The following is a 27,065-nucleotide window of genomic DNA, read 5'->3' as shown; positions in this document are numbered from 1 at the left end:
GAATTGAACCTGGGTCCTCTGGAAGAGGAGCAAATGCTTTTGACCACCGAGCCATCTCTCCAGTTGCACTCTAGGTCTGTCAGATTTTCTACTGTCCTGCTCCAGTGGATGGGTATGTGGTGCAGGCTGGCCTGGCGTTATTCCCGCACTAGGCCTTCATCACCACTACCCCAGCATCAGCATCAGGGCTGTGCTTGTTTTGAACCTAGGGCTTCATGCATGTTAGACAAACTCTCCTTACCACTGTGTTATAGCCGCAGGTCTTAAAAGAAACTTTTATTTATTTATTTGTGTATGTAGTCTATGCTGAACTGGAGCTTGGGGTAAAACTCTTTCTTGCCTTGGCATCCTGAATGTGACGTTACAGGTGTAAGATACCATACCCAGTTCCTCATTCATTCATTCATTCATTCATTTTGATGCAGGGTTTCACTACGTAGCCCTGGCTGGTTTCAGACTCTCATGGATCTGCCTCTGGAGCACTGAGGTTAAAGGCTTGCACCACCACACCCTGATCACTTGTTTATTTCTTGTGGTATTTTTTTTCTGGTAGCCATTGTAGCTCTTTTACTTCTTAGTCTCCTCTCAAGTGTAATTTACTCCAGAATACTTCTGAACAGGCCCTATAGACCCAGAGCTTTGTGCATACTAGGTAAGTGCTCTGCCACTGAGCTGCCCCTTGCTTTTTTTTTAATAAGTAACTAACAAGGAAGTTGAATGATCCAGTTGTGGTAGGTCACACATGCAATTCCAGCTTTTCTCTACAGAGTTCCAGGCCAGCCAGGGGCCACATAGTAAGAGATCTTGCCACCACCACCTCCTGCAAATAAAAACTTCCAAATCCTAAATGTATCCTGTTAGCGTAGTTAAATATTCTAGTAAGTGTAAATATTCCAGTTAAGTGTGATCAATGAAAGATTTTCAGGTCAGAAGGCTGAGTTTTTTGTTTTTTGTTTTTGTTTTTTAATCTTTCTGGGCTGCCAGTTGTGGGTGATTTGAAACTTTGCTGAGCTTAATCTTAAAGTACTGGGCATAGAGGAGGGAAATAGATTAACTGCTGAACATCGATAAAATGCAATAGATAAGCCCTGCAATGTAATTGATAAACCATTCACTTTAAAAGATGAATAGAGCAAACATTTACACTATTAGGCCTTTTTTACTTCTCTCACTCGGGTTTGAGAAGGGAGAGGATGTGCTAACATTACATCTGTCACCAATACTACCTAGACCCAAAGAGTCTCCCTTTTCTTTGCTTTTTTACTTAAAGATTCGTTTTTTACTGTTTTAAATCCTGTGTGGGTGTACGAGTATGCATGCGGGTATGTGCTTGTGAGTGCAGGTCCTGTGGAAGCCAGAGGCATTGGATTCCCTGGAGCTGGGGTCACAGATGATTACGAGCCACCTGGTATGCAGCTGAGAGCCAACTTGGGTCCTTTGCTGAGCCATCTCTCCAGCCCCCATAAGGGGGTTTCTTTCATTTTTTAAAAACATTCATTCGCGGGGGCCCCGCCCCCGTGTGTGTGTGTGTGTGTGTGTGTGTGTGTGTGTGTGTGTGTGTGTGTGTGTGTGTGTGTGTGAGTGAGATACTTGCAGGAGTTGGGTCTCTCCACCATGTGGGTTCAGGGGATTATACTCAGGCCACCAAGAAGAGCAAGCACCTTGACCCGCTGAGTCATCTCATGGGTTCCTCTTTCCTTTTCTTTCCTCCTTTTCCACCTTCTTCCCTTCTCCCACCCTTTCCTTCTTTCCTCCTCTTCTTTTAAAAAGCTTTTATTTTATCTGATTGTTTGCCTGCCTGCGTGTATACAAGTGCACCAGAAACTGCAGTTACAGGCAGTGTAAGTAGCCATGTGAGTGCTTGGAACTGAATCCAATAGTAAGCTCTGAGCTGCTGAGCCATCTCTCCATCATTCTGTCTCCCTCTCCCTCTCCTCTCCTCTCCTCTCCTCTCCTCTCCTCTCCTCTCCTCTCCTCTCCTCTCCTCTCCTCTCCTCTCCTCTCCTCTTCCCTTCCCTCCCCCTCTCGTGTGTGTGTGTGTGTGTGTGTGTGTGTGTGTGTGTGTGTGTGTGTGTGTGTGTGTGTGTTATGTAGCCCAGATTGACCTCATGCTCAGTGTATAGGCAAGGTCCAAGGCTGTTTTACAGATGTTAGCAATAAAATTAGGAGGTGATAAGTCAATATAAGCTGGGCTAGTAATGGAAGATACCCTGAAAAACAGAATTTTGTTTATCTGAGACAGGGTCTAACTGTATAGCTTAGGTGGGCCTGGAACTCACTATCCTTCCAGGTGCTGGTATTTAACCATCAGGCCCCATATGCAGATGCGTATGCATCACATATAGCTAAGATAAGATTTGTGTAGTGGGCGATGGTGGCGCACAACTTTAATCCCAGCACTCGGGAGGCAGAGGCAGGTGGATCTCTGTGAGTTCGAGGCTGGGCTGGACTGACAGCCTCCAAAACAATACAGAGAAACCCTGTCTTGTAAAACCAAAAAAAAAAAAAAAAAGATTTGTGTGCTCTGCCTTGGAAATTCTAGCTTCTGTGGCCTGCCTTATGGAGGGAGTGGTCAAGAACCAAATGTATATGCCACACTAGAGTGATTGCATTCCAGAAACTAGCTCCTAAGGGCTTGTTTTTCTGGTAGCTGCCGTAGTTGTTCACTTGCTATTATTGGTCTCTCTTCTCAGCCTTCCTGAATTTCAGAGCTCTTATTCAGTCCTAGTCATAACCACACTGGGTCTCAGCTCAGCCTGGGACTTCCATTAGGCTGAGTGTGAGAGAATGAATATAATAGTGATGGTCCTGTACATTTCCCTTCTCATATGAAAAAATATCACTGAAGATTTGTTAAAAAAAACCTATGTATTTGTAATTGTTAACATCTTTCTCTCAATCTATGTAGACAAAATATCACTGAAGATTTGTTTTAAAAAAACCTATGTGTTTGTAATTGTTAACATCTTTCTCTCAATCTATGTAGACATTATTGGCTCTTTCAATTCAATCTATGCAGATTTATTATTAATATTATTTATAGTCAATATTAATACTGGGTCTCTCTTGTAGTCCAGGCTGACTGGTTTCAAACTCCCTAATAATAGTGGAGGCTGACTTTGAACTTTATCCTGCTGGGCGGCGGTGGTGGTGCATGGCTTTGATGGAAGCACTCAGGAGACAGAGGCAGGTGGATCTCTGTGAGTTCGAGACCAATCTGGTCTACAAAAGCTAGTTCCAGGACAGTCTCCAAAGCCACAGAGAAACCCTGTCTTTAAAAAACCAAACAAAAACAAAAGCAAAAAAAAGAATATCCTCCTGCTTACCTCTTCTAAGTGGTAGAGTTACAGGTGTGCCCTACCTTCCTTATGTTCAGATCTTCTAAAGGCTGCTTATGGTTTACCTTGGAACATTGGTCCTCAGCCTGTGGTCTCCACCCATGGGGCAGGGTGGTGGTCAACCAACCCTTTCACAGGTGTTGCATATCAGATATCCTATATACCAGATGTTTACATTATGACTCATAACACTAGTGAAACTACAGTTTTAAGTAGCAATGAGATAATTTTATGGTGGGGGTCAGCACAACTTGAGGAAGTGTATTCAAGGGTCAAAGCATTAGGAAGATTGAGAACCCCTGCCTTGGAAGAAGGAACTTCAGAAATGTTTGTTTGGCTTTGTGTTTTTGAGACAAGATCTCATTTTGTAACCTGGAGTAGTACTAAACTTCTTTTTCTTCTGACTCTGCATCAAGTGTTTTGTGTTAAGTATTCAACAGGAAGTCCAGAAGAAATTAAGCATTTTGTTTGCTTTTTGTTTTTTTTTTTGAGACAGGATTTCTCTGTGCAGCTTTGGAGCCTATCCTGGAACTCACTATGTATACCAGGCTGGCCTTGAACTCACAAGAGATCCCCCTGCCTCTGTTTCCTGAGTGCTGGGGAAATTAAGCATGTTAAAGAAAGGTTATTTGGTTCTAGGTCAGTCAAGATAAAAAGGAAGCATTTAGGGTTTCATCTTATAGTTGTGAGTAGAGGCAGTCAGCTGGCTGCAGTGGCTGTAGGGAGCTGAGGAACTGCTCTCTGGCCAGTGTGGCATCTTGCTTCATCTCCTGGATCCTTACTGCAAATAAGGTATTCTCCCTGATAACCAGTGTTTCTTCAGATATTTAGTGAACACATTTCTATATATTGGTTGATCCTCAAGGTAGTAGGACAGATGTATTTGCTTATTACATCTATTTTGGTGTGTGTGTGTGTGTGTGTGTGTGTGTGTGTGTGTGTGTGTGTGTTAGAGAGAATGGTATGGTCTGGGTCTCTACACACTCTGCTACTGTGATAGATCCCCAGCCCAATTTTTACACTCATTTGTTTAATTTGTTTTGGTGGTAGTGATTGAGCTCAGGGCCAGCCCTGCCCCCTCCACTGACCCACACCCAGCCCCTCCCCCTCCACTGACCCTCATCGCAGCCCCTCCCCCTCCACTGACCCACACCCCAGCCCATCTCTCTCCCATGACCCACACCCCAGCCCCTCCCTCTCCTCTGACCCACACCCCAGCCCCTCCCCCTCCACTGACCCTCATCCCGGCCCCTCCCCCTCCACTGACCCACACCCCAGCCCCTCCCTCTCCTCTGACCCTCATCCCGGCCCCTCCCTCTCCTCTGACCCACACCCCAGCCCCTCCCCCTCCACTGACCCTCATCACGGCCCCTCCCCTCCACTGACCCTCATTGCAGCCCCTCCCCCTCCACTGACCCTCATCCCGGCCCCTCCCCCTCCTCTGACCCACACCCCAGCCCCTCCCCCTCCACTGACCCTCATCCCGGCCCCTCCCCCTCCTCTGACCCACACTCCAGCCCCTCCCCCTCCACTGACCCACATCCCGGCCCCTCCCCCTCCTCTGACCCACACCCCAACCCCTCCCTCTCCATTGACCCTCATCCCGGCCCCTCCCCCTCCTCTGACCCACATCCCGGCCCCTCCCCTTCTCTGACCCACACCCCAACCCTGCCCCCTCCACTGACCCACACCCCGGCCCCTCCCCTCCACTGACCCTCATCACAGCCCCTCCCCCTCCGCTGACCCTCATCCTGGTCCCTCCCTCTCCTCTGACCCACACCCCAGCCCCTCCCTCTCCACTGACCCTCATCACGGCCCCTCCCCCTCCACTGACCCACATCCCGGCCCCTCCCCTTCTCTGACCCACACCCCAACCCTGCCCCCTCCACTGACCCACATCCCGGCCCCTCCCCCTCCACTGACCCTCATCCCGGCCCCTCCCCCTCCACTGACCCACACCCCAGCCCTGCTCATTTTGACGAAATTTTCAGATACACATGAGTTTCATAGACTGCAGATACTTGTGTTCACTTAGTCACCAGTCGCTGGTGTCCCCTCTACCTCCTCATCACTGCCCCTCCCACCCTTTAAGAACAGTGGTGTGATTGTCTCTCTCTCTGCCGAGGTGGCTGCTTTTCCAGTCAGAAGACTGGAGCTGTGGGTGTTTGGAGTGGAGTTGCCTTTTGGGATCAGCTTTCCTTGTTGCCGTAGGGCAGAACTTTGAAGGTCTGACCTACTGTATCACACCAGGTCTGAATGTATTCTTTATTCTTCCTCTGGCATTGCGATCAATTTATCATGAGGGTTTTTTTTTTATACATTTCTATTGGTTGTGGGAAAGTCTCCTTCATCCACATACATTTTTAACATTAGAACAAGTGGGTGTTATCCTGTATTAATTTCTTCATGGTTGTTAAGAGAGGATGTGTTCATGCTGTGTGAGGCATTGAGAATGCAAAGCTGATGAAGTTTCAAGAAAGACACAGTAGATTGGGTGTGGTGCATACACACACACACCTTTATTCCCAGCACTCAGGAGGCAGGGGTAGGTGTGTCCCTGAGTTTGAGGCAAGCCTGGTCTACATAGCTAGCTCCAGGGCTACATAATGAGATCCTACTTTAAAAAAAGTTTTAGGGCTGTAGGGATGGTTCCATGGTTAGGAGCACTGGTTTTTCTTCAAAAGACCTGGATTTGATTCCCAGTACACCCACAGGGCAGCTCACTACTGCCTGTAACACCAGGTCTGGGGGACATCCATACCCTCTTCTGATCTCCACTGTGGTACACAGACATGCATGCAGGCAAAACATTCATACACATCCAGGCTTCCAACACTGTCTAGCAGTTAAAGTAAATCTTAAATTTAGTTTTAATTACAATTCAGTAAATAACAATTGCTAGAACCTAATAATAAGTCAGCATCTTGGGATCTAAATTTATCTCTTTAATTTTGAACTAGGGCTCCCTAAATATTTCAAGCTGGCCTCGAACACACCTTCTGAGTATTGAGACTACATACAGTTGTTACTGCCACACCTAGCTTCTTGCTGTTTTGATTAGTGACTCCCTTTTTACTCACTGTAGAGCAGGCTTCTTGTACTTTTCCCTTTGAGACTTTTCATCCAAGACACTTACATGACTCCTAGCATATAGGCATATGAAATAGTTATACAAACCAAAGATTTATTGATAATGATAAGTTTATTTTAAAATAACTCTTTGGTATACAGTTACTTTTTTATGTACTAGAAATGAAAACAACATTTCATACCGACAGGTGGATGTGCTTGTTTATTTTTGTTTTTTTTTGAGACCGGGTTTCTCTGTGTTCCTGACTGTCCTGGAACTCACTCTGTAGACCAGACTGGTTTCTCGAACTCATAGAGATCTGCCTGCTTCTGCTTCCCAAGTGCTGGGATTAAAGGAGTGCTTATTTATTTTTAATGTCAGAAATATGTGTGTAGGGCCACTTCAAAAATTGTTGAAAATCGTGTTCTAATCCCAAGCCAAAATCTATGTAGCCATTTCTTATGAAACTCAAGTCAGCAACTCAAAAAGCAATATAAAAAAATAAACCCTAGGCCGAGTGGTGGTGGCACACACCTTTAATCACAACACTGGGAGGCAGAGACAGGTTGATCTCTGTGAGTTTGAGAGCCTTGTCTACAGAGCGAGTTCTAGGACTGGTTCCATAGCTATTGAGAAACCCTGTCTTGAAAAACCAAACTCAAACCAAACCTCTTTTTTTTTTTTTGACAACTTTATAGATGTGTATAATATATTCCGGTGATAGTCATCTAAGTAGAACTTTTGTTTGTTTGTTTTGGTTTTTGAAACAGGGTTCCTTGTGTAGCCCTGGCTGTCCTGGGACTCTCTATGTAGACCAGAGTTTCAAACTCACAGAGATTCATACCTGCCTCTGCCTCCCAGTGCTGGTATTAAAGGCACGTGCTACCAATGCCTGGTAACAGAATGGAACATTTTAGCATAATCTAAAGATACACTAATTCTGTACTTAACATGCTGCCGAGTAACAGTAGGAAATAAGTGTTTGATTTCCATAATTAAATCATTATGTTTATAAGAGCAGAAAGGCTGTATGTACAGTGAAAGACTTGTAATTCATAACATGCAGTAGTCTCAGCTAGGCGTTGAGCTGTTTCAGGCAGCATGATGACGGTGGGTGCCTTGCACTGCTCTTGCTTTGTTCAGAACCAAGGTTGCAGCAGTCTCCTGATGCAATGCAGTGCATGCCCCAGCAACACCTAGGATTCATTAGGTCATTGCCAATTAATATGTGGTTGTTGCATGTTCACAGACCTTTTACTGTTGCCAGTTTTTCTGTGAATTCTCCAGAAAAGCCCTGTATGGAGTCATTTAAGAAACTGGCCTCCAGGGGCTGAAGAAAGGGCTCATCAGTTAAAAGAAATGACTGTTCTTCCAGAGGACCCTGGTTCAGTTCCCAGCACCCACATTGCAGCTCACACCCATCTGTAACTCCAGGTCCAGGGCTTCTAACACTCACACAGACATACATACAGGCAAAACACCAATGAACATGATAAAAATGAATTATATATGTAAAAGAAACTGGGTTCTAGAGAATTTTGTTAAAAATCTTACCCCTGGCTTCCTAAGTGTAAAAATAGGTAAATTTTAGCTCATTGTAGTATGCTGCACCCCACATGATAAGTTGGACAAAAGGGAGAGGGCTTAGGGAACATTTGTGTGTGTGGCATGAGTGTGTACATTGGCATGTTCATTCAGGTGTATATTGTAAAGTCATAGGCTACACAAGACACTGCTTTCAAAAACTGAAAAGTAGGAAGAGTGTGTTTGTGTGAAGAAAATGAAATTAAGTACATGCATGCTTGTAAGCCTAGTCTCTTGTGAAGTCGAGGCAGGAAGATTATAGGTTCAAGGTCTGCTTGAGCTACTTACGGTTTTAAAGACTATAAACAGGACTGGAGAGGTAGCCTGTTGGTAGTCATTAGGGGATTTTCCTAGTGAGGGGGAGTGGAAAGATAAACCATAAATCTGATTTGTTGGGTTTTTGACAAAGGGTCTCTTGTAGCTCACACTGGCTCCAAATTTACTATGCAACTGAAGATGACTTTGAAATCATAATTCTCCTGCCTCCACCTTCTAAGTGCTATGATTGCGGGTGTGTTGCACCATGCTGTGCTAATAATACTTGTTAACTTAATAGAGAGTTGGTGTCTTTATTTATTTTTTTTTTAAGGCAGCGTCTCACTATGTAGACCAAGCTAGCTTCATACTCAGAGATACTTCTGCCTTCAAGTGCTGGGATTAAAAACATGCTCCACTATACCCTGAACTAGTGTCTTGACTGTGGCTGACATCATGGATATGTAATCTGTGTAGTCACCCACGGTTCCTTACTGATGGAACAGTGCTTAATTTAATACCAACACATTCTCTGTCTTAGAATTCTTAATTTTTGAATGAGTAGCTCTGCATCATTCACTGATTCATTCATTCATTTTTGAGAGTGGGTCTCAACTATGTAGCCCTGACTGGCCTCAAACTCACAGAGATCCATGTTTTGGTGCCTCCTGGGTTCTAGGATTAAAAGTGTAAGCCACTATGCTTGACTTGCTTATTAAAATTCTTTTAAAATTTATTTTTAATTACTTTTGCACCTGTGTGTAGGTATGTGCACATGAATGCTGGTGCCTACAGAGGTCAGGTTGTTTGATTTCCTCAGAGCTGGAGTGAGTTAGTAGGTGCTGTGTAAGCTGCCTGATGTTGGTACTGGTACTCAAATTTGGGTCCTCTGGAAGAACAATACTAAAAATTTCTTTCTCTAGCACTAAATACTCTTTTTTTTTTTTTTTTTTTTTTTTTTTTTGGTTTTTCAAGACAGGGTTTTTCTGTGGCTTTGGAGGCTGTCCTGGAACTAGCTCTTGTAGACCAGGCTGGTCTCGAACTCACAGAGATCCGCCTGCCTCTGTCTCCAGAGAGCTGGGATTAAAGGCACGTGCCACCACTGCCCAGCAGCACTAAATATTCATATGATGATAAGGATTTACATTTAGGATTAGCCAGCTGGACTGTGGTGATCATGACTTTGTTGGCAGTGTCCAGAGAATCCTAGTCAGCAGCCAGATGAATGGACGCTGCCTTCCTCCATTAGGCTGGACCCAGGGTGTTGACCTTGGTGATGTCAGTGTTAACACAGTTTCCATATCCTGTTTGATCTGGTGCTTGTTAGCCTTGACATCTGCACTGAGCTGTGTCATTGTTGTCTTCTCTCTCAATAGTCAGGGGACACCTCGTGGTAGCCTTGTGGTTAAGCTGGTTTTTCCAAGTCTTTTGTAATTACAGTGGTAATGGGCCACCAGAATGCAGACAGACAGGTGGACTGTTCAGTTTGCATTCTTATCATCTAAGCTTTGCTTTGGGTTTAGACATTTCCTTGCAGAACCATCTTGGGGGAAGGGGCTTGCATTTGTTGTTGCTTTTAATTAATTTTTTTTTTGAGACTGGGTTTTGCTGCATAGCTCTGGCTAACCTGAGGAGTCCTGCATTTCTTTTCTTTTCTTTCCTTCTTTTTTTCTTACTATATCCTATAAGTTATTTAGTTAGCTTGATCTTGACTATATAAACCTACTAATAAGGAAAAGATATGAGATTTTTAAAAATGGTCCAAAACTGAGGACAATGGAGTATGGATCCGCAACATAAAATTTTTTAACCTTGTTAGATCTTCAGCCTGTTCATTTTCTATTTATTTATTTATTTATTTATTTATTTATTTATTTATTTATTTATTTATTTATTTATGTCAAGACAGGGTTTCTCTGTATTGCTTTGGAGGATGTCCTGGAATTTGCTCTGTAGACTAGGCTGGCCTGTCTCTGCCTCCTGAGTGCTGGGATTAAAAGCATGCGCCACCAATGCCCGGCTTTCAGCCTGTTTATTAAGTGTGTGTTATAAGCAGTCAAATGCTGTACATGTAGTAAACACTTAACATTATCCCATCTTAATACTTTGTCTTCAACCTTTTATTTTTCAGTTTTTCTTCTAATCGGAAAAGGTCTTCATGAATACTTCACTTTTAAACATAAGTAATTTCATACATTCCTAAAAGACTAAAATGGGGGCTGTTGTTTTGAGGTAAGTGTCCAGTTTTGTAGACTTTATTTCTTACTCTCTTACAAAGTTGAATATAGAAGGGAAGTATGAATATTGGTTGCCTTCTAAGTTTTTTTCTACAGGGCTTGTGTGTGGGGCAGTCCTAGGCCTCTCTTTAAGATGGACTGAGCATATACTGAGGACTGCTTCATGTGGAGGGGGTTTTTGCATATTTATTTGCTGTTGTTATTTGTTTGAAACTATAGTTCAAACTGGCCTGAAATTACCATATAGCACAGGCTTCCCTGAAACTTGAGCTTTTTCAGTCTGGAGTCCTGGGATCAACATTAGTGAGAAACACTACTGGATAAAGGTGTTTTTTATTATTGTTGTTTTAAATAAAGATTTGCCAGGTGTTGTTGAGAGCATAAGGCCATTCCTAGCCCAGATAACAAAAGCAAACATAAAACCAGCCTGCTCTTACTAACCTATGAGTTTGTACAGCTTATTTTTTATTATATGTATGTGAGTGCTTTATCTTGAATGTATGTGTGTATAGTGCCTTTGCAGGCCAGAAGAGGACATCATCCTCTGGAACTGGAGTTACAGCAAGTTGTGAGCCACCGTGTGGGTGGTGGGAATCAGACTTGGGTCCTCTGGAAGAGCAACAAGTGCTCTTAACCTCTGAGTCATCTCTCCAGCCACACAAGTTTGCACATTTCAGAAGAAGCTAGATAACTTTTACTGATCTATTGCCCTTTTTTGGTGTATGACAATACTGGAGATTGAACCTTGGGTGGGCAAGTGCTCTACCACATAGCCTTAATTTTACTAATCGTTTATTTTGTGCGTATGGTGTTTTGCATGCATGTATGCACTTGCAACACTTGCGTGCTTGACTGGAGTGGCAGCCAGTTGTGAGCTGCTATGTAGATACTGGGAATTAAGCCCAGGGCCTCTGGAAGAGCAGCTGGTGGTCTTAATCACTGAGCTGTCTCTTCCAGCCTCGTTTATTTCCGATGTTTTTTTGTTTTGTTTTTGAGACAGTCCCATTATCAATATAGCTTGGACTGGTCTGAAACTAGCTCTTAGACTTGATTGGCTTCAAACTCAAAGTAATCTAACTGCCACTGCCTCTTGAGTGCTGGGGTTAAAATCATGTATCATTTATGCCTGGCTGACAGGTTTTTGAAACAATCAAATCAGGGAAATCTTGCAGCACGATCAGGGTGAGTCAGGGAGAGTAATGAGACACATGATATGTAAGTGGAGAGGGGAATACCGTGAGCGGAAGGGAACGGGCAGAGGCAGAATGGAAAGGTGAGGGGAGGCAGGGTGGAGACGTAGGGTGGGCAGGGTGAAACCTTGGGGTGGTCAGGGTGGGTGTGGGGCAGGGTGGGTGTCAGGGTACCAATCCAAACTTACTACCTATGCATGAATATGCCTTAAGGAAACTTGTTACTTTGTATGCTAATTAAAAAAGAATGATCAATGTGGGGTTATTGGTTTGAAACACGGGCTCACTCTGTAGCCCAGGCTGGCCTCGACTTCCAGAGTGCTTAAATTATAGGCATGCACCACCATGTCTGTGAGCAGTGTTAATGTTCTTGTCTAGGTGTTACAGCTTTAACCCAGTATCTCACACACACTGAGCATGTGCTCTGTCTGCAAGTACACCTCCAACTGAATATAGCTATTATACTTTTCCTTGAAAACTACGAATTTAAAATTTGTTTTGGTTTTCTTTTTTGTGGTTTTGTTGTTGATTATTGGGACAGGGTCTCATGTAGCATAGTCTGGTCTCTAATTCTTTTCTATGTCTGAGGTTGACTTTAAACCCCTGATACTTCTGTCTTTACCTCCCAAACATTGGGATTGGACGAATTTACCACCATGGGTTTTTTGTTTTTTTTTGAGACAAGGTTTTATTTAGTCCCTGCTGGCTTTAAAGTCATTATGTTGCTGAAGATGACTTTGAATTCCTGAACCTCCTGTCTCCTTGCCCTTAGTGCTATGATTATAGGCAGGTGCCACCAAGCCTGGTGTTGATATGTCTTAATTTGAAAGTTTATTATGTTTATAAACCCTGAGTGAGCAGAGTGGTCCAGTTTTAGCCTGCCTGCCAGAGTTTGGGGAAGAGGGTGTCCTACCTCCAGTTCTGTTTCGTTGCTCAAGGGTACTTTTCACTAACATCACTGAATGTTTATACAGTTGGAAATGATGTTCATAAAGATCTTATTGAGTGTCTACCTGGTCCTTTGATAATGCAATGGCAGTGTGCATTTTGCTTTTACTCAGAACTGATCAGATTGTCATGTAGTCTGCCTTAGACAGGAAGGACACTATGAAAGCTGTGACTGTCTGCATGGCATGACCTTTCAAAACTGTTTTTTTTATGTTGCCAGAATCCCATTTAGCCTTTTGATTGCCACACGACAGAGGAAGTAGTAGATTAAGGACAGTATAAATGTCTGCTTGTTCTCAGTCCAGTTTTCCAGTGGAAGAGGATGTTGAATAGTCTATTACATGTGAAAGCTTAGGTTAAGGCATTCTTAAAATATTATTATTATTATTGTGTGTGTACGAGAGAGACAGAGAGACTGAGAGAGAGTATACACGCCACCACACCATGCTCATATATTCAGAGGACATCTTTGTCCAGTCGGTCCCTTCCTTCCACTTTTATGTAGATTCCAGAGATTAAACTCTGGCTGTTTTCCCCTGCTGCTGCAAGCGCCTCTGCCTAATAAGTTGTCTCACTGGTCCAGGTTTGTTTGTTTTAGATTATTTTATTTTATTGTTTGGTGTTTGAGAGGGTTTTTCTATGTAGCCATGGCTATCCTGGAACTTGCTCTGTAGACCAGCCTGGCCTCGAACTCAGTCTAGTCTCACTTACCTCTGCTTCCCGAGTTCTGGGATTAAAGGCATGCCCTAACACCACCTGACAATTTATCTTACTTTCTGTGTGTGGATATTTTGCTCCCATGTATGTATGTCTGTGTACCTCATGTGTGTCTGGTGCCTACAGAGGTCAAAAGTGGCTGTGGAATTCCCTGGAACTGGAGTTGTGGACAGTAGTCAGCTGCCATGTGGGTGCTGGTAATCCGCCCAGGTCCTTTGTAAGGACAAGTGCTCTTAACTGTTGAACCATTTCTCCAGCCCAAAGGTGTTTTTTTTTTGTTTTTGTTTTTGTATTTTTTTTGGTAAAAGTCTTCCAGTTATACTTTGGTCTTCTATCATTCTCCACCTGTTTCTTTGAAACATAGTCTCTTCCTGAACCTGGGGTTCACATTTTCATAGCTAGGCTGGAAGCCATCAAGCTTGGGCAACCCTCATCTCTATCCTGGTCAGAGCTAGGGTACTGATATGCAGTGAGTGATACCTGGCTTGTTCTATGGGTGGTGGGTTCTGAACCCCTGTCCTCATGATTATGCAGAAAGTACTCTTATCTAAGGAGTCATCTTTCCAGCCCCAAAAGTTACTGGTTTATGTATTCTAAGTGTAATTTTATAAAGTGGATTGTACAGATTGAGTTTCCTAATCTGAATGCTCCATAATCCAGACTTTGTGTATGTGGTATTGGGAATTGAGCCCAGAGCCTTATAGGAGCTCAGGTATCTTTAATGGTGTTATAAACAGCAGTTAGCAGGATACAAAGCCTTGTTACAGTCTATAATGTGTATTCTGTCTTAAAATTCGGAGGAAAAGACAAAAGTTACAGCAGGAAGTTGGACAGGTGCGTGGTCGGAACGTAAAGGTGGCAACAGTGCTGAGAGCAGTTGCAGGGACCAGAGCTGGAGTTTGACTCTGTTAACACCAGCACCGAAACCACAGGACTAGAGAATGAGTTCCCATCACATGGCTCTTCATGCCAGGCTGTCACTATGAAAACTTACAAGCATAAAACATGAAGTAGGGGGCTGGAGAGATGGCTTAGCAGTTTTAAGAGCACTGACTACTCTCCCAGAGGTCCTGAGTTCAATTCCCAGCACCCACATGGCAGCTCACAGCTGTCTGTAACTCTAAGATTTGACAGCTTCACATTGAGAGACATGTAAATTACCAATGCATATAAAGTAAAAAATAAACATAAAAAATTTTAAAGATTGAGTGAGGCTGGGAAAGTGGCTCAGTGATTAAAGTTCTCTCTGTGCAGGCAGCAAATTTGAAGACCCCGGAACCCAGGAAATTCTGGGTTAACTTCTCAGCCTGCCTGTAATTCCAGCACCTGGAAGGGGGAGATGGGGTCCCCTAAGTAAGCTGGTTAGCCCAGTTGTTCCTGTGAGCTCAGGCTTAATTGGAGAGACTGCCTCAGTGAATATGATGGAGAGCAATGGAGGAAGACTCATAAGTTAGCCACAGCCTTCCACGTACTCAAACTTTCAGATAGAAACATACATGCTCATCACACACACACACACACACACACACACACACACACACACACACGCACGCACGCACGCACGCACGCGCACGCACGCACGCACGCACGCGCCTGTGAAAGACTTAAACTTATAGAGAACAGTGGAAATTAGACCTGTGTGTGATACCCTGGGTAACATTAGTGCTTTGCTCTTACTCTTCCTTTTTACTGAATTTTCTTTCATTTTTTTACCTTTTATATCTTTATGATCTTGATCTGTCTTTGCATCTCTAATAATATTTATTTTTTTTTATTTTTTTGAGACAGTTTCCCTGTATAACCCCAACTAGCTGTAGACGAGGCTGACCTCAAACTCACAGAGATCCACCTGCTTCTGTCTCCTGAGTGCTTGGATTAAAAGTGTATACCACCATTCCTTGTGGTTTTAATTTTGATTTTTTGTTTGTTTGTTTTTGAGAGGGTCCTACAATGTAACCAAGCTATCCTGGAACTTAGTTTGTGGCCTGGAACCAGCAGGGACCTTCCTTTCTCAACAATATGTCAGCTGCTTTTTATAATTAAGTAAATTGAATCTTATGGTATGTGTTCTTTTGCCCCTCCCCCACCCATCCTTTCAAGAATTGAGACAGTGTCTCACATTATTTCAAACTGTCCTGGAACTGACTAGCAATTCTTTTTCTGCCTCAGCCCCCTGAGTACTGTGAGTACCACAGATGTGCTACAGTACCTGGCCCTTTCTGTTTCTGTTAAGTGTTTGTGAGGCTCATCAATGGTGCTATCTGTACTTGTATTTAATTATTTTCCTGTATTTTAAAACACTCGGTACAGTTTCTTATTCTAGAGACCTATGCTTGAGTTGAGACTTCTCTTGAGTTGACTCTTCTCCGATATTGGATAAGAGTGAGCAGCAGTGGCATTTAGATGTTCTGTTTAGAGAAGAATGAGTTAGTTTGTTCACCTGCTAATAGTGACCCGTGGGTATCAGTGGGTTTTGTTTCTTTGGTTTTGGTTTTTATTTTGAGACAGTGACTGTAGCTCTGGCTCACTCATACACCTGCCTCTGCCTCCCATGCCAGGCTCAAAGGTGTGAGCAATCGCTGGCCTGATTGTGGTTTTAATCTTCATTTCTTTAGTGAATGATTACTTTAAGCATTTTTACCTGTGTGTTTTTGGGTTATTTGGGCTTTGGTAAATTTCTGGTTATTTTGCTGTTTATGTTGGATGTATATTCCTTATGTAGTCCTTTTCACATTGTTTATCAATAGCATAATATAGATTGTGTGCTTTAGCTCCTGACCAGTTAAGTTTTAGTTCAGCATGCTTCCTCTAATCATTTTGTACCAACCTGTTGGATATTTTTCATCAGGTCTTCTGTTCATTTACACCAGGAGGAACACCACATGTACTCAGCCTCTTGCTGTCTCTCTGTGCCTGTCCTGTGGCTCCCTGAGTCCCAGTCTTAATGGTCTTGCATTTCTTAAAATAAGGTTTCTGATATCCTTTTCTCTCTTTGTCTAATTTCATGTCTGCCTCCAGTCAGGTTCATATTCATTGCGCCTCTGCAGCTGTTTTTTTATTTTTTTTTATTTTTATTTTTTTTTCTGCAGCTGTTTTTGAAAACAGTAATTCTCAGAGTTTCTAGAGGAGAACTGTTGCTGTGTTCATTTCTGTGGGGGTGTGGCACACTAAAATATAGTGTGCAAAGTAATGAACAGAGAGGAACGCTGGGGAGCGTGTGAGGGGTAGAGGTGAGGGCTGACTGACGGCAGTCTCTTCTCTCCTCTTTTTCCACAATCGATTTTATTATTGGTAGAAAATTGCAACAGGGACACTAGAGAATTCCTCTCTACTTGCAGTACAGAAATATATTTTTAAGAGTCACTCTGGAGCCTCAACAGCCTGTCTACTCCACTTGTTTTCTGCAAGCTTCCTTTTCTTAGTGTATTCCTGAAGAGCATACACTGGGTAATGAAGAGCTTGCCTACGTTTTGGGCAGTGAACTCCTTGATGTTCTGGCAGTAAGTATTAATCTGGCCTGCAATGAGCAGCAAATTCATCCTGGCAGGGGCCGGGTGAGGCTTGAGTCTCTTCACTCTTCCTAATAATTCTGTTTCCTGTTTGGATAGAGAGGAAAACACTTGATACTGGACTACCTGTGACTAATGATCGTGGATTTTAATCATAGCCTTGCAACTTCGTGTGTTTGAATAAATTTGTGAAGATCAGTTGTAACAGACTAAGAATTCATAATGGCCAAACACACAGACTACCTGTATTTTCACCCGAGAAGCAGTTGCTGTGGAGTGATTCTTTCTTTCCCCCTCTGGCTGTTGTTATTTGTTACCATTGTAAGGAGAATGAGATTATGCAGGCTGCAGTCACCCTGCAAATATCTGACCTGAGGTTGGCAGTTGTTTCCACTCTGCATTCCAGTGGAGAGAGTTTCATATGTAGCTACTTGTAACTGCACAGGAAGCTGGAATCTTTGACTTACCTGGTGTCCTACTATAATTCCAAGCCTGTCGCAGTGACGTTGGTGTAGTTACCTTATTCCTTAGGCCCCAGTTGTCAATGTTGATAAGGAATCAATACTTCTTTAATCTTAGCGTTCAGGGAGACAGAGACAGGTGGATCTCTTGAAGCTAGCCTGGTCATCAAAGAGAGTTCTAGGATAGCCAGGGCTGTTACACAGAGAAAGCCTGTCTTGGGGGTGGGGGGAGTCCATTCTTCTAGGGCCAGCAAGGTGGCTCAGTGAGTGAACGTTTTTTGCCAGTAACCCTGATAAACCTGAGACCAACATGGTGGAAGGAGGAGACGAACTCTCAGAAGTCACCCTCTGCCATTCACACATGTGCTGTAATGCACACACGTGCCCCCATATGCTCACACAAAATAAATGTAATCTTAAAAGCAAGGGAAAAGATAAGATTTAAGGTTTATAGTATGAGGCCAGGTGGTGGTGGCACACACCTTTAATCCAGCACTCAGGAGATAGAGGCAGGAGGATCTCTGTGAGTTCGAGACCAGCCTGGTCTACAATTCTACAATGCAAGTTTCAGGACAGCCTCCAAAGCCAAAAAGAAACTGTCTCGAAAAGCACCCCCCCCCCCAAAAAAAAAAAAGATGTATAGCATGGGAGCGTTTCCTTAGTGACGAAAGTGAAGTGTTTCCAGGCATCTCCATGCATCCCGTGGTGTAGAAATTCAGACTCTGACAAGTAGTCCTTACCAGCTCTGCTATCATAGTCAGGCTTTCAAAGTTCACTAGCTTTTCCCAGATCCTGGATGCAGGCTTCATTATGGAGCCAGGCCTGGATGCCCATCCTGTAATCTCAGTACTCAGGGCTGAGGCGGGGAGGACTGTTGCCAGTTTGAGGCCAGCTATGGATACATACTAAGACACTGTCAAAAAAACAAAAAACAAAACAAACATAGAAACAAAACTTTGTTATTATCCTATAGCAAATAGAAGTTATTACATGAACTAATTCTGAGATTATGCATTTGTGCAAGTTGTTGGCAAATACATACACAGTCTGTGTTCTTTGGAAAAATATGACTGTTTAATTAATTTATATTTTATTTTTTGAGACAGAGTCTCACTGTTGTAGCCCTGACTTGCCTGGAATTCACTGTGTAGACAAGGCTGGCCTCCTGCCTGCCTCTGTCTCTGGAGCGCTGGGATTAACAGTGTGTACAGCACACATACCCAGACATAGACACTAAGTAGGCCCCATGGAAAGGGCATTGGTCCTCCTCAGGGGGCGTGGCCCCCACTCACCTCTATGCTTGCTCCTACTGGCCCTTCTGCTTCACGTTTCTGTCCCACCTCCTTGGGAAGGTCAAGCAAAGCCCTCTCTGTAATCCCCTTTCCCAGTAGTCATGCTCATCTCCTGTCACTGGGGCTCCTGTAGGTCGAGGAGGAAATCACTGCGACAAGCCATTTAAACCTTACCCACCTTCTCATGTGTTTCCTTCATATAAAAAACAGCACCCTCTGGGCGAAGCACATCAAATGTGATTCCCACTTAACCTCTGTAAGTGTCTACATTAATGTCTGTGTGCCATATGTGTGCAGTGCTTACAGAAGCCACAAGAGGGCATTGGATCCCTCGGGCTGGAGACTTACAAATGGTTGTGAGCTGCCTTGTGGATGCTGAAAATCAAACCCAGGTCCTCTGGAAGAGCAGCCATTGCTCTTAACTGCTGAGCCACCTCTCTGGTCCCAGTGTTTTATTTTTTAAATCTTTCCCCAGTCAAATGTGTGGTGTGTGTGCCTTTAACAGAGTGAATATCTAGTAAATATTAATTGAACTCAGGTCCTTGTCTTGCTAGGTGGGAATTCTGAGCTAGCCTCACCTTGCACTGAATGATGCTGTCAGTTTGACTTTCCTGGCTTACTGTATCCTCTAGAGAGAAAAGATATTCAAGAAGACTCCTGGACAGATACCTTGCTATTATCCCTAGCTGTCCACTCCCCCTTTAATGTCAATAATAAGGGGGAAATGAAAGCTCTTCACAAATGTATTTTGTCATTCATGGCCAGATATCTTAAGAGGAAAATTTGTCACCAAGGGGAAAAAAATAAAAGTAATAAGTAGTGTGCAAAGCAAAATTAAATCATTGTGCAAAAAATTTTTTTTGCTGTGGAGAAAAAGCCAGTGTTGGTAACACACTCTTAAAATTGTGTGTGTTATCGCTTATTTTCAGAATGACAGTAGATAAATAGTTAAAAGGTCCAGCGCCTGTAACCGTGCTTTTTCTACAGCTGAAGCTATTTAAAATTCTTCTCATGTTGCTGTTTGCCATCCAGATGGCTTTCTGGCCCTGGTTCAATTCCTAGATGTGAGGGCTGTCGGTTACTCACTAGCTCCGCTACACACTTGTACAGTTTGGCTCATGACTCATTCTCACAGCAGTTACATGTGAGTATCTTTTGCTACAAAGAGTCACTCCTGATTGTCACGGTACTTACAAGTAAGAGCCAGAAATCCTTGGAAGATTCGCTGACATTCAAAAAATATGCCCAGGAACCTATTAGACACACCAGTGGAGTAAGAAATAGAAGGAAGCCAGCACTCAAGCAGTGAAACTTCTGGATATTTTCCTTTTATGCTGATCAAGATTTTTCTAGCCTTTTGGGGCTGTTTTGGGTTTTGGGAGCAGGGATTTTCTGTGCAGACCAGGCTGGCCTTGAACTCACAGAGTTCCTTTTGTGTTTGCCTCTCCCAGTGCTGGGGCTAAAGGAGTGCATCACCACACTTAGCTCTGCTTTGTAGTTAAACATTTGGACTCTACTCATACCCTCCTTATCTTCTTCCATCTGCTAAGACCCATATGACCCCCCCTGTGCCATGTAAGGTGATATCTGGTGGTAAGCTGCAGAACCATAATGACTGAACACTAGTAAGAGGTGTTTTGTTGTTGCTTTAAAGAACTACTTAAAACTGTAGTGAATGCTATTTACGTTTGTACTTGGGTCACTGTTGATTGTGTCTTTCACAAATATACACAGACCCTGCAGTACATGCTAGCAGCTTTGTGACCAGGGTCTTCCTGCTTTTGATTCTGTGTGTTGGCTTATAGATTAACAACCTAAATAAAAAAGAAGCCCTTACTCTTGTTGCATGGCTTTCATTCACAAATAGGACAAAATGTCATTGAACACTTGTCCCTCAAATGAGTCCTAAGGAAAGGCCTGTGTCACAAGGCAGAATTTCTAGATGTACACAAGCAACAGGAGTGGCCCTGCTGTACATATTCTTAAGATACATTGCCATTGCAATCCGAGGAAGAGATTTTGTAGCAGCCAGCTCTGTTTTTCCTGAGCATCATCATCATGCTTTGAGTTTTGGAACGTTGTAAAATAGTTATGCAAATTGTATTTGTTTTGGTCAGGAGGAAAGTAATTTTAAAGTATACCCCTCATTTTGATCTCTCTTTTAAAAAGAACTTGTTGTGTATGTGCCTGGGTGCTGTCTGATACCCATGGGTAGATTCTTTCCACCTTTACTTGGATTTTGGGATCAAGCCCAGGTTACCATGCTTGCTAAGCACTTCTGACCCATCTTGCTATCTTGTAATTTTGGCCTCTTTGAACTGATTTTGAATTGTTAATCCACTGAACTCTGCTACAGAGTGACACCCACCCGCAGCCCTTGATCCCAAAGCAATGATATAACACAGTAGTAACATAAAATTTAAATTAATGAAAGAAAACTCTGTGACAAATGAAGTCGAAATGTCATTGTTAAGACTCATAACAATCTGATTGTTACCCAAGAGAAATTAAGTAACAACAGAGTGAGAAAAACTGCTCTAAATGCTTTCCCATCTAGCAATCCAGGGTGATGACTAGAGGCATGAATGAGAGGCACCTCTGTTCCTTTCACCTCATAATGGCAGGTCTTGTTGATATTAGCCCTTGGGTAAACCAACATTCTTTCTAGTACTTTTTAAATGCCATGGTTTATTCCAGGCACCTTTTGAGGGTTGTTGTCTTTTAGGGGCCCTCCTCTTTCTCCTCTTCCTCCTCCTTCTCCTCTTCCTCCTCCTGCAAGATTTATTTATTATGTATACAATGTTCTGCCTGCATATATGTCTGCATGCCAGAAGAGGGCACCAGATCTCATTATAGATGGTTGTCAGCCACCATGTGGTTGCTGGGAATTGAACTCAGGCCAGGACTTCTGAAAGAGCAGCCAGTGCTCTTAAGCTCTGAGCCATCTCTCCAGCTGTTTTGGGGTTATTCTTTGCTTTTTTTTTTTTTTTTTTTTTTTTTGGTTTTTCGAGACAGGGTTTCTCTGTGGCTTTGGAGGCTGTCCTGGAACTCGCTTGGTAGTCCAGGCTGGTCTCGAACTTACAGAGATCCGCCTGCCTCTGCCTCCCGAGTGCTGGGATTAAAGGCGTACGCCACCAACGCCCGACTGTTTTGGGGTTATTCTTAAAAAAAATTAATCCAGTTAATTTTTTGTGACATTCAAACATTGCTGTGACTTGGTCTAGAACCTGCTATGTAGACTAGGCTAGCCTCAACTCAAGAGCTCCTCCTGTTTCTGCCTCTTAAGTGTGGTAGGCCAGAGAGATTAAGCAGCTTGCTTATACAAGGACATGGCATCTTAAGTATATAACAGCTACTCTACAACAGACGTGGAGATAAAACCTGATTATTCAAAAGATTCCTTGAGGGGAGGGGCTCAGGCCTTTCCATCTCTGAGGAGCTATTGGCAGTTAATGGTTGCCAGGGGATGTGAGTTATTTTCAGAAGTGGCTACAAGTTAGTTGCCTATGCTCCAGTCAATACCTTTCCACCCACGCTCATGCAAGCCACACTAATTAAACTTAGTGGGTCACCAAAAAATGTAACAAAAAGTCGGGTGGTGGTATCAACACCCAGGAGGCAGAGGCAAGGGGTCTCTGGGGCCAGCCTGGTCTACAGAGAGAGTTCAGAGGACAGCCAAGGCTATCCTGAGAAAGAAACCCTGTTTCAAAAACAGCAGTAACAACAACAAAACAAACAAAAACCCTATAACAGATAGGAACGGAAGACAGTCTTGCTGGGAAGAGGAGTTCATCCAGAGAGGGTTTCCAGGAGGGAGGATACAGTCACCAAGCTGTATTATACACATGTGTGAAATTGTCAAAGAATAATACATTATGAAAAAGTCACACAGAAAAAAAAAGACAGAAACCTTGTACCACCAGGACTATGTGTAAAAAATAGTATGCTCAAGGGAATAGACCCAATCTCCAGACCTGTGGAGAGCCGTGGGACCCCTGTCATTTGTTTCTTGTCCTGTCTTTCTAGCATGTTTCTATTCTCAGGGGCGCCTTTCTCTGTTAGAAACTATTTCTATTACTGTTCATGTGCTTCTTGGCCAGGGGTTTCTTCCAGGACACAAGAACCTGAAAGGCTGAGTGGGTGCCCTCTGTACTTGTCACACATAGAACAGTGGATACTCGCCTTTCTTCTCATTTTTATCATGGAGACAGGAAATAATACTCTCATTTTTTAGAATTTTCTCTCAAAGTTTCTTCCATTATGTTTCAGTGTGTTTGTGTGTGCTTGTTGACACACTTCAGACGTGTGTGCTGGTGTCCCCAGGTCTCCTGATTTAAAGTCCTTCAGTGACTTTCCTGGCATGTCACTGGGGAAGTGGAGGTCTTTCGACTCTTTCTCCAGTGGGCAGATGGCAGCTTGTGTGCCATAATTACGTCTAAAGGCTCAGTGGCACTGGTTGTCCCTGCGGTGTTCTATACCCTTGAGCATCCCTGAAAAGTTGTTTTCATACTTTTAAAATGTTTCTTGTCTTCAGTGTTTGATCTTATGCTTTCTTACTAAAAAGAAAGAAAAATAAAAACAGATGGAATGACTGAAGACCTCCAAGACTTGGTAGCCCTGTGTAGAACATTTCCTTTAAAGGAGGCAAGGGAAGCATGGGCTAATTGCTTTGAAAAATAAAACAAAACCCTTCCCTCTCCTGCGTCTGTCTGCCGGTCCTAAACTGACTTGCAGCTCAGAGACTGGTCTCTGCATGTGTTGCTTGCTTGGAATAAGATGACAAGGAAGGCAAAGAAGAAGGAAACATTCTACTTTCAACTTAGATGCAGCAGTGGGAGGTACAGCTGGGGCTTGAGTTCAGAACGTCAGACATGCTCCTCCGCAAGTCCTCCACTAGTACACTACACTGATCACTAGCCATTTTATTTTCTTAAAAGCATTTCTTTTTCCTTTTTTTGGGGGGGTGGGTCAGGGTGCTCTTTTTTGAGACAAGGTCTTTATTATGCAACTCTGGCTGTCCTGGTACTAGCTCTGTAGACCAGGATGGCCTCAAACTCACAGTGCTCTGCCTCTGCCTCTTGAGTGCTGGAATTAAAGGCGTGCACCACCACTGCCCAGCCAACCCTGTTTGTTTGTTTTTTTTTTAATTTCATTTTACTTTTTAAAAGCCAGGTCTCCCTGTGTAGGCCAGGTGATACTGAAAATCAATGATTCTCCATTTTAGCCTCCATGTAGTGGGATTACAGACATGAACCACCATGCTTGCCTTCCTCTAGCTATTTTATTATATTTAAACTTTAAAAACCAGGGTGTGTGTGTGTGCGTGTGCGCGTGCCTTACAGGATGACAACTGTGGGAATTGGTTCTCTTCTTTCCATGTAGGTCCTGGTGCTGAGCCAGCTCTGTAGCCTTTCCTTTGTTTTTTGTTTTTGTTGTTGTTGTTGTGACTGTTTTTTAGGGGCCTGTTGAGATGACCCAGTAGTTAAGAACACTTGCTGCTCTTCAAGAGGACCCAGGTTCATTTCCCCAGCACAACACTGAGTAGCTCATAACTGCCCGTCACTCCAGCTGCAAATCTTACGCCTTTGGCCCCTTTGGTGACCTTTATTCACATCCACCTGCCCCTCCCCCATACTTAAAATAAGAAAACAAATCACATTTAATTGGTTCTGTTACATTATTGAAATTAAGAAGTAATTGCAGGGACTGGTCAGAGGTTTAAGACCGTTCACTACTCTTGCAAAAGGCCCAAGTTTGGTTTCCAGCACCCAGTCTGAACAGCTTAAAATCACCTGGAACACCAGCTCAAGGCACCCCATGACCTTTTCCAGCACTAGGCATGTGCATGGTGTGCATACACACTGAGACACACAAATACATAAAGTAAGAATCCTTTTTTAAAGAACTAACTATAGATTGGTGGTTTTCCATTTTCTTTTCGAGAGTCTTGCTGGGCTTCATATTCAAGCCGCCTAGCTCTTGGGCTCAACAGATTTTCCTGCTTCAACATCCCAAATATCTTAGGACTCTAAGTGTGTTCCGACCTGGCTGGATTGTTGTGTCTTAGGTAGAAATTAGCTAATGGCTGTTTTCCCACTTTGACTTCCAGGGCCCCGAGGTTATGAATGTGCTTCAGCTCTATGATGCCTCCTGCTATGGCAGACATCCTGGACATCTGGGCAGTGGACTCACAGATCGCTTCCGATGGCGCCATATCTGTGGATTTCCTTCTGCCCACTGGGATTTATATCCAGTTGGAAGTACCCCGGGAAGCTACCATTTCTTATATTAAACAGGTATGTTTATAGTTAGAATGTCTCAAGACTTAGCTTACTTTCTGTGTAACTTAAATATTAAAGAAAATGATATTTGTGTAAATCATGTGATAAAGGCTGAGAGACCGTTACAATGTTTGATGTGTCCTGTTTCTTATATAAACATGTTTATTCTCCCTCCTTTGTTACTGATCCATATGTGATGGCTGTATTAAGAAAGGCTGACACTCGTCGTGGTGATATGATGTAATCTCAGCCCTTGTTTGGGGGAGGGTTTGGGAGATGGAAGCAGGATGGGGTATTCCAGGTTATCCTTGGCTATGTGGTAAGGCCGGGGTCAGCCTGGGCTGGGCTGCCTAGTAGACAGTGCTGTGGAAGGGCAATAAAGTTGAGGGCTTTCTGCTGCAATTCCTAACTTTGGAGCTTGGCACACTTCTTTCTTCTCTGTGGTGTTTTGGTTGTCCCCCAGCACCCTTGTCGTGAGCCTGACCTCCTGCTTCAGCCTCCCACGTGCTGATGCCAGTGCTGAGGGGACAGGCACAGCTCTCCACTCTGCTGCATAAAGTAGCCCAGTGAGTCTCAACCAATTTAAAAAGATTTTGTTTAGTGTGTATGACTGCCTGCTTGTATGTATGTCTGTGTGCCGTGTGTGTAGTGCCCATGGTGGCCAGAAGAGGGAATCAGATCGCTTGAAACTAGTTACAGATAATTGTGAACTAAGAAGTGGGTACTGGGAATCAAACTGGTCCTAGGGGACAATTTCTAGGTGTTAGTTCTGTCCTTCCACCATGTGGGTCTGGGGATCCAACTAAAGTTATCAGGCTTGGTGGTCTGAGCCCTTATTCATCCAACCATCTTTCCTGTCCCAGAGTTGGCTTTTAATAAAGTCTTTGTGTATGGGTTGCTTTAAGACAGTCTCACTATGTAGTCTTTGTTGGACTAGAGCTTGCTATATAGAGTAGGCTGGCTTTGAATGCCACAGAAATTTTGCTTCTGTTTTTCAAGTGCTGGGGTTAAAGGCATGTGCCATCATGCTTGACAAAGATGTTTTCGGGCTTCTTTTTGGTTTTTCCAGACAGGGTTTCTCTGTATGTTGTTGGCTGTCTTGGAACTCACTCTGTAGACCAGGCTGGCGTTGAACTTACAGAGATCTGCCTGCCTCTGCTTCCTGAGTGCTGGGATTAAAGGCCACCACTGCCCAGCCTCTTGTAGACTTTTTGAAGATTAGAATACTGTTGGTTAGTTTTTAACAGTAGTCACAAGCTTAGGGCTTGTAGGGCTCTTTCTTTCTTTTTTAATGGTCACTAATGAATCTAAATAAGATCACCAGATGAATCCTGGGGGAGGCAGGGTACACCTGGCAGGACTACAGTTGATAAGGGAAAGTCTAGATCACAGGGAATGCAGGAAGCTAGCGAATCTTCACTGTAACAGCTAACAGTTTGAGATTCTAGGAAATGTCTGGGGAGAGGTGTGAGGCCCTGCCCAAGGTCATGTACTCTGGATCCTAAAGTCTGGTTCATTGCTAGTCTAAAACAAAACACATAGAACCTTGACCGCAAGCATTGCTAATTGTCCCAAGGCCCTTCTCGGCAGCATCTATCTGTCTGTCTGTCTGTCTGTCTATACATGTATTTATGTGTGTGCATATACCACTGTGCTCTTTGGAGGTCACAGAACAGCTTGCAGAAGTTGGTTCTCTGCTTTCTTTCATCAGGTGGGTTCTGGTGATTGAATCAGAGTTGGCATCAAGAGTCGCTATCCATTGAGCCACCTTGTCTGCTCTCTACAGTACATTTATTATAAGACTCAGCATAAGGGAAATTCACCAGACACTACATCTAAAACAGATGTTTTAAAAACGTCTTAGCTGAGCAGTGGTGGTGCACACCTTTAATCCCAGCACTCGGGAGGCAGAGGCAGGTGGATCTCTGTGAGTTTGAGACCAGCCTGGTCTCCAAGAGCTAATTCTAGAACAGCCTCCAAAGCCCCAGAGAAACCCTGTCTCTGAAAAACCAAACCAAAAAGAAAAAGAAAAATCAGAAATGAAAAAAAAAGTCTCATTAAGTTATATGTCCCAACTTTGACTAAATTGAAAGTTGCATAAGAAAATCAGAAAGGTTGCGAAATGCACTTTAATGATTTATTCATTTTTTTTTGTATCTTATATGCATTGGTGTTTTGCCTGC

General features: G+C 43.4%; 1 protein-coding gene across 1 annotated transcript in view; it reads left to right on the top strand.

The window, feature by feature from the left end:
* Nucleotides 1-27,065, top strand: part of Pik3cb (phosphatidylinositol-4,5-bisphosphate 3-kinase catalytic subunit beta) — a 103,408-nt gene that overhangs the window by 11,165 nt on the left and 65,178 nt on the right. Inside the window, exons 2-3 of the mRNA XM_005071997.4 lie at nucleotides 10,379-10,479; nucleotides 24,711-24,897. Of these exons, the coding sequence (XP_005072054.1) occupies nucleotides 24,727-24,897 (171 nt within the window). The 5' untranslated portion in view covers nucleotides 10,379-10,479; nucleotides 24,711-24,726. The remainder of the gene's footprint in view (nucleotides 1-10,378; nucleotides 10,480-24,710; nucleotides 24,898-27,065) is intronic.

The sequence above is a fragment of the Mesocricetus auratus genome, unplaced genomic scaffold, assembly GCF_017639785.1.
Source record: "Mesocricetus auratus isolate SY011 unplaced genomic scaffold, BCM_Maur_2.0 Super-Scaffold_100691, whole genome shotgun sequence".
Taxonomy (NCBI): Eukaryota; Metazoa; Chordata; class Mammalia; order Rodentia; family Cricetidae; genus Mesocricetus; species Mesocricetus auratus.
This window is presented reverse-complemented; position numbering and strand designations above follow the sequence as displayed.